At 40.9% G+C, this 13,999-nt stretch overlaps 1 protein-coding gene and 1 non-coding gene across 5 annotated transcripts in view; one reads left to right on the top strand and one right to left on the bottom strand.

Annotated features, from left to right (window-relative positions):
* MCM10 (minichromosome maintenance 10 replication initiation factor) overlaps positions 1-13,999 on the top strand; it is a 46,890-nt gene that overhangs the window by 22,638 nt on the left and 10,253 nt on the right. For 3 of the 4 annotated variants that reach the window (XM_077758490.1, XM_077758492.1, XM_077758493.1), the window contains exons 16-20: positions 584-702; positions 2,581-2,694; positions 6,043-6,188; positions 12,705-12,747; positions 12,838-12,937. In XM_077758490.1, coding sequence (XP_077614616.1) covers positions 584-702; positions 2,581-2,694; positions 6,043-6,188; positions 12,705-12,747; positions 12,838-12,921 — 506 coding nt within the window. In that variant the 3' untranslated portion in view covers positions 12,922-12,937. Of the gene's footprint in view, positions 1-583; positions 703-2,580; positions 2,695-6,042; positions 6,189-12,704; positions 12,748-12,837; positions 13,116-13,999 lie in introns of those variants that run through there. The other variant, XM_077758491.1, reaches the window with a different exon arrangement.
* Positions 5,196-5,302, bottom strand: LOC144227036 (U6 spliceosomal RNA). The gene has a single exon (XR_013333831.1). It is a non-coding gene; the product is annotated as a U6 spliceosomal RNA (small nuclear RNA).

The raw sequence follows: 13,999 nt of genomic DNA, 5'->3' as shown, positions 1-13,999 counted from the left end.
AAGGAGATGTTCTAAACCGTAACCACCATCCCTGATATCAAAAGTCATTGTTTCACTTAAATTTACCTCTCTGTACAATACCTAGATAAAATTTCTACAACTGGAATGGACTGATTTCTATAATCGCATTAAATTGAAATGACATTAGGCACGATCTAAGAGCTTAAACAAAGGCTCCTCATTGGATCTTGGTACAGATATATCAGTATAAAGATTTGCTTTGAAAGGAGTACAATTTCTTAGCAAATTGCCCTGTTTTTATTTTTAAATTTCTGAAGTTGGCAGTGACATTTTAGCATCAGCTTGTAAGAAGTATTTTTGTTGACGTTACCTGTCATTGGAGCTCCTATTTTAGGGAAAGGAGATTCTAATTCAATGGTCAAATCTGCTATACCTCATATTCTAGGCTCTACTTCTCAGCCCTACTCCTTAAAGTTTTCCTCTGCTGGTACCTGGCGGGGTAAATTATGTTTGAAGGGTCTGGTAGGCAGAGATGGAGAGGATGGGGATAGCTGAGTCCACAAGGCTCACTGGCTTCCTGAAATTCCTCTGTAATCATCATCGTTTTTCCTTGCTGCTCTAGCTGAAGATGAATTGGAGCCTGCCAGGAAAAAAAGAAGAGAACAACTTGCCTACCTGGAAACTGAGGAATTTCAGAAAATCCTAAAAGCAAAATCGAAGCACACAGGGCTTCTAAAAGAGGTGAGAGCCCAAAAGGTCAAAGATGACACAGATATCTTTCAGACTTGAGGCTTTTATTGTGGGACTCACCCAAGACGTAGTTATATGTCTGAGTCAACTTTGAAGAACAGGAATATTTCTGATAGAATTTAGCTTTGCCTTTATCCTTGAATTGAATGTCATGTAACATTATTTTAATGGGCCTCAGTATTATAAAAATGTTGTATTCTAGTTATGGCTTTTAAGTAACATTTAGGTGGTTCACCACTATTATTTTCTGCCTTGCCTTATGGGAAGGGATTTTTTTTCCATTCAAATATTTTTATACTGGCATTTCAAATACTGTAAATCAGTAGTTACCAACCCATTAGGCATAGTTGCTTCCAATGCTTTGTATTTTGGATTGCTCCTTTATTATCCTGAAATAAAATTCTTGGATGATATAAATTACCTAATTAGAAACTTCAAGGATATCAATGTAATCTCCTGCCTGTAATGTAAAAAAAAAGTGGGAGGTGTTTATATTAACAATGTATGTTTTGTTATGTAAATGTGTAGGCACAACTATCCCAGAAGAAATAATGAAGTAGAGAGGTGGATGATAAATATAAGCGAGACATAGAAATGAGGACTTTCGGTGTGGTTTTTTCGTAACTTAAATACCATGAGTCTGTTTCTTTGTGTGTGTGTGTGTGTATGTGTGTGTGTGTGTTTAAACCATGAATAGCCCAGGAAACCTTTAGAAGATAACAAACTATAATTGTTCCTCTATATACACAGGAGTTGTCTAGTTGCATTTTTGGAATATTTAATGTGTACTTAAGCCGTGCACAAATACTGTAGAGTTCTTTAAAATTTAAAAAAAAATTTTTTTTTAATGTTTATTTTTGAGAGAGAGAGAGCATAAGTGGAGGAGGGGCAGAGAGAGCTGGAGACAGAATCTGAAGCAGGTTCCAGGCTCTGAGCTGTCAGCACAGAGCCCAATGCGAGGCTTGAACTCATGAACCATGAGATCATGACCTGAGCTGGAGTCGGACATTTAATCGACTGAGCCACCCAGCACCCCTGTTGTAGAGTTGTTTATAAAGCAGTTAGGTCTGAGAGCTATAACTGGATTTTTCATCCACATGGGTGCCTTCCAGAATAATCAGAAGAATTGCTAGATGTGGAGGGGATGTTGTGCACCACAGGTATAACATCCCTGATCCCTGTGAGTAGCAGAGGGAGCAATCGTTGGGATAACAAAAAGGAAGTACTCCCACCAGTTTTCACAGTGTCCCCATTTAGTGTTAGTACTCTGAATGCCCTGCTCTTTTGGTACACTGCTGACTGATGAGACAGTCACGTGTCCCACCATTCTACCAGACCTGAAACTTGGTCCGGATTGATGCTCGAGCCAGCCCAGGAAGGCTGTAGAGTTGAGCTCCTTGCTTCTGTGGCCACCAAGGCCTTGGGCCCTATGCTACTGCGCTAGCTGCAGAGCTGTGACCACGTTCTGCTGTAAATTTCTCTCTGCCCTCCTGCCTCCTCCCTGTCAGTCCAGACAGTCCGGGGTTACTCCGGCCAGGTGCTTGGTCAATAGCCTGGGCTGTCCTAAGTGGGGAGGCACTGAATACCTTCCATAGTCTGTATTGAGTCTGTATTGGAGCAGTAGAAATTATTCTGGTGCACATTTCAATGTTCTGTTTCTTAGTTATGGTTGCTTTCCCACTGTTTTCTGGAAAATTAACTGCTTGTGTCTACTTAGGATCATCTTTTAGTTTGCAGTTCATTGAGTTCATCTTATCAGATGTCCTCATAACGGTTAGCTTGGCTCTTCAGTTTTTATTATTACTGAACTGGTGCCTTGAGTACGTGGTGGATTTGGTACAAGGTCTTCTGTGTCCCTTGTCATTCCAGGCAGAGGCTGAGCTGCAGGAACGCTATTTTGAGCCACTGGTGAAAAAAGAGCAAATGGAAGAAAAGATGAGAAGCATCAGAGAAGTGAAATGTCGAGTAGTAACATGCAAGACGGTGAGTGGAGGAGATGCTTCTAACCTTGGGCCCTGTTTTGAGCTGCTGTGACTCAGCAGAACATAGAACATGGGCTATGGGGCCATGTCTTGTGACCAGAGTCCTGCATGGGTCATTTCATTAGATTGGAAACCAAACTGCTCACAACAGCCAAGGGCCTGGCTGCCTGCCAACTTGGCTTCCGGGCTTTATTGGCAGAGCGTTGGTGGTGAGTCTTCTTTCATATGACCTCAGCTCCTGGCTCTACAGACGAGTCACTAACTTCTCTTCCCCTTTGTCCTTTGGATTACGGTGAACTCTTCTGTGTCTTTCTCAAGTTTCTAGCACACCCTCAGTCCCCAGTTCAGGTCTCAGGACCTTGCCTGAACTATTTCCCTTGACATCACATGTTATGACCAATTATTATTGGCCCTTTCTACTCACGGCTTAACCTACTACACTGGATCTCAAGGAGAAGTGTAAATTGCATTACATTCTTTGTTTCCAGGATTTTTACCCTGAGTCTCTTAGAAAATGATAAATCCCCTGTCCTTCAACATTAATAAAATAGGACTAACAAAAGTTCTTGCAGAACAGTATCCTGCCATCAGCACTCATTTTATCCCACCAGACTAATCTCCCTCAGAAGCGCTTGTAAGAGGAGGAAGAGCCTGAGCTCACCCAGTACCATTTTCTCTGTCTTTATCCCTTTTCAGACCGTAGACTCTGTTTACATTTAGGGGACAGCCCTGAACCAGCTGTCACCAAAAAGCAGGGGTTCCTTGAGAAAGTTCAGAATCGGTGAAGGTTTTACTTCAGGTAACAGCTTTTATATACTCCACCAAAACAGCAAACCTAAGGACGTAGCTGGTGTGTTAGTTTTCTCTTGCTGTCCTTACAAATAACTACTAACTTGGTAGTTTAAGCAACACAGCTTTATTATCTCGCATGTCTGTCAGCCAGAAGTCTCTGTGGGTCTCACGAAGCTAAAACCCGGTGTGGCAGGACTGCATTTCTTCTGGAGGCTCTAGGGGAGAATCCATTTCTTGCTCTTTTACCATCTTCTAGATTCCACCTGAGTTCTTTAGCTTGCAATCCCTTCTTTCATCTTCAGAGCCCCCAGTCACATCCTGTGGCCCCTTCCCTGTGTCTTCCTACCTCTGCTTTTATTTTATTTTATTTTATTTTATTTTATTTTATTTTATTTTATTTTATTTTATCTTATTATTTTTAATGTTTATTTTTGAGAGAGAGAGAGAGAGAGAGAGCATGAGCATGAGCAAGAGACAGGCAGAGAGAGAGAGGGAGACACAGAATCCAAAGCAGGCTCCAGGCTCTGAACTGTCAGCACAGAGCCTGATGCGGGGCTTGAACTCAGAAACTGTGAATTCATGACCTGAGCCAAATTCGGATGCTTAACTGACTGAGTCACCCAGGCGTCTGTTCCCCAACCCCCTGTACTTTTAAAAGCCCTGTGATTCCATTGGGCTCACCCTGAAAATTCAGGATCGTTTCCCAATTTTATGGTCAACCAATGACTCTGATCCACCTTTGTCGTGTAACCTGACATGCAACCCGAGTTTTACAGGTCCCCTGGGGGTAAGGGGTGTATGTATCGAGGGAGGTGCTATTCTGTATACCTCTCTGCTTTCTGCTTTCTGAGGCTTGGAACCAAAAGTCACTTATCTCGACTCTGATTACCAGAAATCACATTGCTCTGTCCCAGCACCTGTTTTGACATTCGCCCACCGTTTCCTTCTTTCTTTTTTTTTCTTTGACGTATCATACAATTCCATTTATACAAAGTACGAAACCAGGCAGACTAATTCTGCTGTTTGAAAGCAAGGTAGTGAAATCCCTGGGGTGTGAATGGAGCAGTGCCTGGACCGGGGACACAGGGAGGGCTTCCCACATGCTGGGGATGTTCTATCCCTTAGTCTTTTTTTTCCTTTTTTTCCCTAAATTTTTATAGTTTATTTATTTATTTAATTATTGGACTTTATTATTGCTCTTACTGTCGTTCTTTCCCCCTTTAAAATGATGTATATAATCCTTCTCAAATAATTATATTGCATTTGTAATTTGCAAAGAGTTATATTGTATTAGAGCTACATTGGGAAGATTAAAACTTTAGAATCTAGGTATCAAAGTTTCAAAAGCTTGCTATTATAATCATTTGTATTTACTTTTATTTTGAATCTTTTTTTTTTTTTTTACAAATAGTTTATTGTAAAGTTGGTTTCCATATAACACCCAGTGCTCATCCCCACAAGTGCCCTCCTCCATGCCCATCCCCCCCCTTCCCCTCTCCCCACCCCCATCAGCTCTCAGTTTGTTCTCAGCATTCAAGAGTCTCTCGCGGTTTGCCTCTTTCCCTCTCCCCCACTGTTTCCCCCCTTCTCCTCTGCTGTCCTCCGTTAAGTTCCTCCTGATTGTCCTGTACGTGCAAACATATGGTATTTGTTCTTCTGTGCCTGACTTATTTCGCTCAGCATAACACCCTCAGGGTCCATCCATGTTGCAAAAATACGGAACGCTTCCCAAATTTGTGTGTCATCCTTGCACAGAGGCCATGCTAATCTTCTCTGTATCGTGCCAGCTTTAGTATATGTGCTGCCAAAGCAAGCACAGTTTATTTATTTTTGAGACAGAGAAAGAGCATGAGTGGGGTAAGGATAGAGAGAGAGAGGGAGACACAGAATCCAAAACAGGCTCCAGGCTCTGAGCTGTCAGTCAGCACAGAGCCGGACACGGGGCTTGAACCCACAAACCGTGAGATTATGACCTGAACTGAAGCCGGAAGCTTAACCAACTGAGCCACCCAGGCGCCCATCTGTTCCTTATACTTTCAGCCCTTTTGAGCATCAAAATTACAAGTGAATGACTTCTTATCTCTGTCTTGGTTTTGCTGCTTATGAAAGACAAGTAGTAAGAAGCTTACATCCTTCCTTGAGGCCTTTTAAGAAGAAACAAAAGGGCTACTGAACAGGCCCCAGTGTTGTCCTATAACCTGCAGCGAAGTTAGACTTTAGGACAGCCATGGCGAAGCTATTGAGAGGTTTCTACCGCTTTTGTTCTTCCCTTACTATTGTCTCAATGTTCCAGAAAGTCATTAAGCACTTCATGGCAGACCACAGCTTGTGGCCAACAGGAGGGGAAGTGGCATCATTACTCGGGACTCCAGAAACCACAGCCGTCCCCACAGCTAGTAGTTAAGGTAGTTACTCTGCTCCCAGCTATCTGGCTGGCGGCGAGAAAAGGGAAGAGAAAAGGGAAGTCCTCGTGGAACAAATTGGCCTCCTAGCAGCTAGCCGGCTTCTCCTTCCGAGCCCCTGACCAGACGTGTGCCCTCCTTTTGGTTCCTTGCAGTGTGCCTACACCCACTTTAAGCCTTTGGAGACCTGCGTCAGCGAGCAGCACGACTACCACTGGCATGACGGCATTAAGAGGTTTTTCAAGTGTCCTTGTGGAAACCGAAGCATCTCCCTTGACCGGCTCCCCAAAAAGCACTGCAGGTAGGAGAATTGATTCTTGAATCCTTTCTCTCGTTCCTGTGTGATGCCCTTCTCCTGGAACATTGAACAATCCTTTTTTGAGGTTCAGGCCTTGTTTCTGTGCCTCGTAGAGCTCCTGGCTATCCCTAAAATCTCCTGCAGGGAAGGGACCCCACCATCTTTACTGCTTTATCCCCACTGTTTAGTACAACGCCCAGCTCACAGTGGGTCCTCACAAATGTTTGTTCAGTGAAAGATAGAAGTCATTTCTCTGAAAGAACTAAAGTTCCTGGGACAAGAACGAGGGAACCAGAACTGGGGTAGAGCCTTAGAGTGATGAGCTAACTCCTGTGGCCACTTTTGCCCTGGGAGCATTGGTGGACTGGACCTAGGTGGGTGGGTGGGGGGAGCTGAGGGTCTGGGTCTTACCCTGGTGGGGGACCACCAGCAAAACTGCTGAGGGAGACTGGGGCTCCCCAACAGTGGTTGGTGTCTGTGTTAGGATATCTGTGTTTCGTTCACTTTTTCCAGCTGTTCTCAGGGCACTGGTCTAAGGATCATCCCACTCAGAAGTAGAATCCCTGAGTAGGATCACATTAAAGAAGTCAAATAATTTTGTGGGGACTAATTTCTCTTATGTATGAAATCGCCCATTTTTTAAGATCATGGAGTATCTTTCCATTTATTCATCACATCCTCTGTGGCTATTATTGATTTTAAAATTATATCCACTGAAAATAAAATAGAAAAATAAAATTATCTCCACTGAGATGTTGAGTATTCTTAATTCTCAGATGTGTTGTGATTTTTGTTGACACTATGAATGGCAACTTATTTTCTAGTATATTTTTTAGTTTTTTGTTGTTGGTGTAAAGAAATGTTACTACTTTTTTAAAAGTTGATCTTGCCTCTGGCAAGCTTATTGAACTCTTATTCCAGTAATTTGTTGATTTCTTTACATAGTTGATAATCCACAAATAAAAATAATTTTACCTGTTTTGTTCCCACCCTTACACCCTCTAGTTCTTTGTCTTTCCTCATAGAGTTGGCCAGACTTCTAAAACTGTGTTAAATAGTAGTGATGATAATAGCGGGCTTCCATTTCTTTATCTTAAAGTGAACGTATCCTTCATAAATTTCTCTTCCAAGTATAACCCTTATCAACATAAGGAAGGTTCTTTTATTGCCAGTTTCTTATGATTATTAGTAGATATCTTTTTTCATTGTATGATCTTATTCTTTACCTTACTGATGTGTTGTTATTAACTTGACTGACTATATATTGTGGATATTAACCTTTTATCTTTTACATGGCTTGTAAACATTCTCTCCGGTTCTATAGTTTGTCTTTTCGTTTCATTACTTGTTAATTTCGCTGTGCAGAGCTTTCAAGTTTGATGTGGTCCCATTTATTGATTTTTACTTTTTTTGCTTGAGCTCTTAGCATCAATGTTCAAAAATTCATTGCCAAGACCAGTATCGATGAGCTTTTCTTCTGCATTTTCTTCTAAGAGTTTTAGGTCTTACATTTAAGTACTTCATCCATTTCAAGGTAGTTTTTGTGAGGGAGTTGTGATAATGGTCCAATTTTGTTGTTCTGTGTGTGTTTTTCTGGCATTCCCAGCACTGTTTAAGAGACTTTCCTTTCCCTATTGGGTATTCTGGGCTCCCTTGTTGAATATTAGTTGAAACATTAGTTAACTGTACATACTGAGAGTTAAGTCTATGCTTTCTATTCTGTTTTATTGGTCACTGTATCTGTTTTTGTGCCAGCACCATACTGTTTTTATTACTGTGGCTTTCTAGTATAGTTTGAAATCTGTAAGCAGACACCTCAGTCTTTGTTCTTTTTTCTCAATTGCTTTGGCTATTCAGGATCTTCTGGGTCTACACAAATATTAAGGTTATTTCTTCTCCTTTTTTTGAAAAATGCCTTTGATATTTTGGTGGAGATTGCATTAAATCTCTGTAGATGGCTTTGGGTAGTTTGGCCTTTATAACAATATTATTTTTCAGATCCATGAACTTGGGGTATCTCCATTTGTGTCCTCAGCTTCTTTCAGGAAAGTCATAGATTTCCATTTACTTCCTTGGTTAAATTTATTACTAAGCCTTTAATTTTTTTTATGCTATTGTGAATGAGATAGTTTTGTTTTTTTAATTTCTTTTTCAGGTACTTCATCATGAGTATAAAAGAATGCAATTGGGGGGCGCCTGGGTGGCTTAGTCGGTTAAGCGTCCGACTTTCGCTTAGGTCATGATCTTGCGGTTCGTGGGTTCGAGCCCCACGTCGGGCTCTGTGCTGACTGCCAGCTCAGAGCCTGGAGCCTGTTTCAGAGTCTGTATCTCCCTCTCTCTCTGACCCTCCCCTGCTCACGCTCTCTCTCTCTCTCCTAGGAATAAATAAAAATATTTAAAAAAAAAAAAAAAAAAGAATGCTATTGGTTTTTGTTGATTTTGTATCCTGTTGCTGTACTGAAATCATTGATTAACTCCAACAGTTTTTTGATCCTTTGGGATTTTCTGTATATATAAGATGATATTATCAGCAAATAGCAACAATTTTACTTCTTTTCCACTGTGGATGTTTTTTATTTCTTTTTCTTGTCTAATTGCTCTAGCAAGGACTTCCAGTACTCTACTTAATAGGAGTGGGGAGAGTGGACATCCTTGTCCTGTTCCTGATCTTAGAGGAAATGCTTTCATTTTATCGCCTTTCAGTATGCTAGCTGTGAGTTTATCATATGGGACCTTTAATATGTTGAGGTTGTTCCTTCTATACCCAGTCTGTTAAGGGTTTTTACCATGAAAGGGTGTTGTGTTTTGTGAACAAGCTTTCTCTGTATCTATTGAGATAATTAGGTGATTTTTATTTTCATTTCATTGATGTGATATATTACACTTACTGATTTGCATATGTTGAACCATCCTGGCATCCCAGGGATAAATCCCACTTGGTTGTGGTGTATAATCCTTTTAATGTATTCTTGAATATGATTTGCTAATGTTTTGTTGAGAATTTTTGCATCTACATTCGTCAGACATAATGTCTACCTTTTAATTTTCTTGCGTATCCTTATCTGGTTCTGGCATCAAAGTGATAATAGTTTGGTAGAGTTTGGAACTATTCCCTCCTCCTTAATATTTTGAAAATTTAGGTAGGATTAGTTAATTCTTTAAATATTTGGTAGAATTATCCATTGAAGCCATCTGGTCCTGGAGTTTTATGTGTTGGGAGTTTTTTTTGATTACTGATTCAATGTCTTTATTCATTATTGGTCTGTTCAGATTTTCAGTTTCTTTTTGATTCAGCCTTAGGGTTCTAGAAATGTATTTATTTCTTCTAGCATATGTAATTTGTTGGCATATAATCTTTCGTAGTCATGACTCTGTTTATTTCTCTTTTTTTAATGTTTTTATTTTTGACAGAGGGAGAGGAAATGCAAGCAGGGAAGGGGCAGAGACAGAATGGGGGGACACTGAGGATCCAAAGCAGGCTCTGAGCTGACAGCAGCAAGCCTGGTGTGGGACTCAAACTCATGACCCATGAAATCATGATCTGAGCTGAAGTCGGACGCTCAAACCGACTGAGCCACCCAGGCAACCTTAATTCTGTGTATTTCTGTAGCATCAGTTGCAATGTCTTCTCTTTGATTTCTAATTTTGAGTCTTCTCTTTTTTTTCTCCTCAGCCTAGCTAAAGGTTTGCCAATTTTGTTTATCTTTTCAAAGAATCAGCTCTCAGTCTCAATCTTTTCTGTTGTTTTTCTGAACTCTATTTTCTTCTGATCTTTGTTACTTTCTTCTTTCTGCTAACTTTGGGCTTATTTCTTTTTTTCTCTAGCTCCTCAAAGTGTAAAATTAGGTTGTTTGAGGTCTAATTTATTTTTTTTAATGGTTATTTCTTTTGAGAGAGAGCGCGAGAGCGAGAGCGCGCTCGCGCATGTGCGCATGAGAAAGGGGAGGGGCAGAGAGCAAGGACAGATAGAATCCCAAGCAGGCTCCATGCTGTCAACACGGAGCTGGATGTGGGCCTTGATCCCATGAACCATGAGATCATGGCTTGAGCTGAAATCAAAAGTCGAGGCTTAACCGACTGAGCCACCCAGGTGCCCCTGAGTATATTATTTCTTTAATGCCTTTGATGACTTCCTGTTTGTCCCAAGGGTTAGTAGTGTTTAATTTTCCAATATATGGGATTGATTTTTAGCCATCTTTTTTTTTATAAATTTCTGACTTTATTGGATTATCATTAAAAGATAGAATTTTTATGATAATGAGTCTTTGGAATTTGAGGCAATTTAAAGATGACCTTCCCGAGAAGGTCTTCCCAAGAATGTCTCACCAGAATATTCTCAACACCTGTTTGCTTGCTTGTTTGTTTTGAGTTTTGTTTAATTCCTGGAACCCATACTTCACGTTTCTCCAGGGCTGGTTGGGGTGGGGGAGGAGACCCGGACCCCATGCTACTTAATTACCTGGTCAGGAGCTGCTTCGTGAAATTGTTATGATCTAGATGATAATTTTTTTAAGTATTTGTGTGTTGATACTTCTGCCAAATATTGTAATAGCAAGAGCTTATGTAAAACATTTCAGTATCAGAAAAGTTCTTTAAGCATTAGGTACAACTCACAAATGGAAGAGCTAGATGCTTTTTACATCCTCGGGCACCTGGGTAGCTTAGTAGGTTACACATCTGACTCTTGATTTCTGCTCAGGTCATGGTCTTGCGGTTCATGAGTTCAAGCCCTGCATAGGGCTCCACACTGATAGTGCAAAGTCTGCTTGTGATTCTCTCTTTCTCTCTCTCTGCCTTTCCCCAGCTAGGGCACATGCTCGCTCGCGCTCTTTCTCTCTCTCTCTCTCTCAAAATAAGTAAACTTTTTTTAAAAGATGCTTTTCATCATCCAGGTGGCGCTGTAATTTTTGTAACAACTGCTTTCGTGGATATTTTCTTGTCAATTCTTGATCTAGAGTCGAAGAGGGTAAACTTTTTCTGTCAGAGGCCAGATAGTAGATATGTTACATTTCATGAACCAGATGGTCTGTTTCATAACTCCCCTGCTTTGATGTTACAGCTCAGAAGCAGCCACCCAGGTAATACAGAAACAAAAGGACATGGCTGTGTTCAAATAAAACGTATTTACAAAAACAGGTGGCAGCCTGGATTTGGCCCATGTTTTGTAATTACCCACCCCTGACTAGAAATTTTTATATATAATTTCGTCGTTGATCTACTAGTAGTCTAGAAAATTTCTCTAAACAGATATTGAGCCAGTGTCGAGACAGGGAAGGTGGTGGAGAGGCTTAGAGCTAAGGTCACTGGTGTGCTGACTCTCAGGGCAGGAATAGAGTCTAGATTTTCAGGAGGAAGGATGAGGCAGGAAGGGCAATGGGGCAATCCTTATGCCCCAGAGCATCTCAAATCCAAGGGTACTGGAAGCCATAGTTTCATGAGTTGATTGTATTTGTTTTGTTTGTTTCAGCAGAGTGAACTTTGTGTAAAATTAAGTTTTCTGGGGGTGCTGGGTGGTTCAGTTGGTTAAGGGTCCAACTTTGGCTCGGGTCATGGGTGTTCTCACCACCTGTGAGTTTGAGCCCTGTGTCTGGCTCTGGGCTGACAGCTCAGAACTTGGAGCCTGCTTCAGAATCTTTGTCTCTGTGTCTCTTTGCCCCTCCCCCACCTCTCTCTCTTTCTCTCTCTCTCAAAAATAAACATTAAAATCTTTTTTCAAGTTGGGTTTTCTCTGTAGTAGCCTCATCTCTTCTCAGGGTTGGACTCCCTGACCATGTTTAAAAAATGAGAACAAGTATCTCTACACCCTTTGAACAAGGAAGTAAACGTCTTTAGATTTGGAAAAGGGGGAAAAAAATCATTCATACCAGAAGGAAGATTAATCCTTTCTTATCACAAACTTTTAGTTCCAGAAAAGGGGGGAAGGGGAAATCTCTAGACTGCGTGGTGTCCGAGGGCTAGCTTCCTCTTTGGAGTCTCGATGACCGTCAGGAGATACCCAGCTTGTGTTTCACCTGCAGTGTGTACATACTGTTATACTTTTTTTTTTTTTTAATGTTTTATTTATTTCTAGGAGAGAGAGAGAGAGAGAGAGAGACAGCGTGAGCAGGGGAGGGTCAGAGAGAGAGGGAGTCACAGACTGAAACAGGCTCCAGGCTCTGAGCTGGCAGTCAGCACAGAGCCCGACGCGGGGCTCGAACCCACGAACCGCGAGATCATGACCTAAGCGAAAGTCGGACACTTAACCGACTAAGCCACCCAGGCGCCCCCATACTGTTATACTTTGATTTGATGTTCTAGCTTTTTGATTTGAAGGTCTAGCTTTTTACAGATTTGAAGACCGTTTCTCAAATCAGTGGAGTATTTTCAGTACCTTTAGAACACAGCCCATAATTATGAGTGTTACCTTAATCAGCTTCTTTGTGAGTGGTGGATACTTTTCTGAGATGTACAGCAAACCCCGTTGTCTCTGTGTTCACCCATACCTCACCACTGAGTAAATCCCATCTTTTCTTGTTTCAGTAATTGTGGCCTCTTCAAGTGGGAACGAGATGGAATGCTAAAGGTAGGTCATTGACAAGGTGACCAATTTTAGTGACCCATGCAAAAATAATGTTGACTTTTTTTTTTTACTAAACTGTTTTCATTTTTCTAGGAAAAAACAGGCCCAAAGATAGGAGGTGAAACCCTGTTACCAAGAGGAGAAGAACATGCCAAATTTCTGAATAGCCTTAAATAGCTCTGACTTCAAACAGGTACCCATGACCTATATTGCTTCTTATGGCTCTAGAGGAGCAAGGGTGTTGGCTCTGTATTGCCCATGATCTGATTGGCACAGCCTAAACACTTGTTAGGCCTACCTGTTTTCTGTTGGGTTGTCTTGACACCAAATTTAACACGGACTTTTCAGTAGTAAATCAAAATACCATTGTCTTCCCTGTTCTCACTACTGATGGCTCCATTCATGCAAATTCTTTGATGGAAACTGTGTGTCTTGGGTTTTAGAGTGTCCAGTGCTGTTTCTTTACCAGAGTAAGGTTCTAATATTTGTATAGATGCACAGAGCCAAAAGAATTAATTTAGCTTCTGGGCTTTAGTTTTCTTATCTGGAAAATGAGGAGGCTTGGAGTCAATGATCTTTGAAGTATATCTTTCAGTACCTGAATTTTATAAATAATTTTTCCTAGAAAAAGATAAGTTATCTTTTCTTATATAATTACAGTCACCACCCTGGACATAGTCTTGATATATTGATATTTAAGCCAGATTCCTTCTTTTATTTCTATTGTTACCTCTCTCTTGGGTTTTTCAAATTGATTAATTCACTGAATCATGTGGCATTTGATTCATACTTAGATGGTTCTCTGTGCTCTTACAGTATAGTAATACTCAAAGCTATGATACTTATAATGGCTCATTTAGAGTAGATTTGTTTGTCCCATAAGTTTGAAAGAGAGCTATGTATTTGAAGAAGGTCACAATGGAGTGGCTGCTGAGGACTTGAACTAAAAAGGCTGCTCCCTAAGCAGTCTCCTTCTTATGAAAGACACACGCTCCTGTTTGAACCAAGGGTGCCATTAGCATTCCCGTTCCCTTGTGTATCATTGTATATTGTATGTAAGTACTATCATGTTCTTGTGCAGGTTGATGGTGAGCTGAATCCAGATGCCTTCCTTTTTTATAATTAGATTTTTAAATAATTTAAAAATATCATTTAAATACTTCTTAGTCTAGATCTTAGGGGAGCTTTCATTTGAGGTGTTGGTGTGTATGCTTTCTCAGAGTTTTCAGGGAAAAGAAGGGGTGGGTGGGCCAGA

Source organism: Crocuta crocuta, unplaced genomic scaffold (genome assembly GCF_008692635.1).
Source record: "Crocuta crocuta isolate KB4526 unplaced genomic scaffold, BGI_CrCroc_1.0 scaffold32, whole genome shotgun sequence".
NCBI lineage: Eukaryota > Metazoa > Chordata > Mammalia > Carnivora > Hyaenidae > Crocuta > Crocuta crocuta.
Note: the sequence above shows the minus strand (reverse complement) of the source record. Positions and strands in the feature narration are given on the sequence as shown.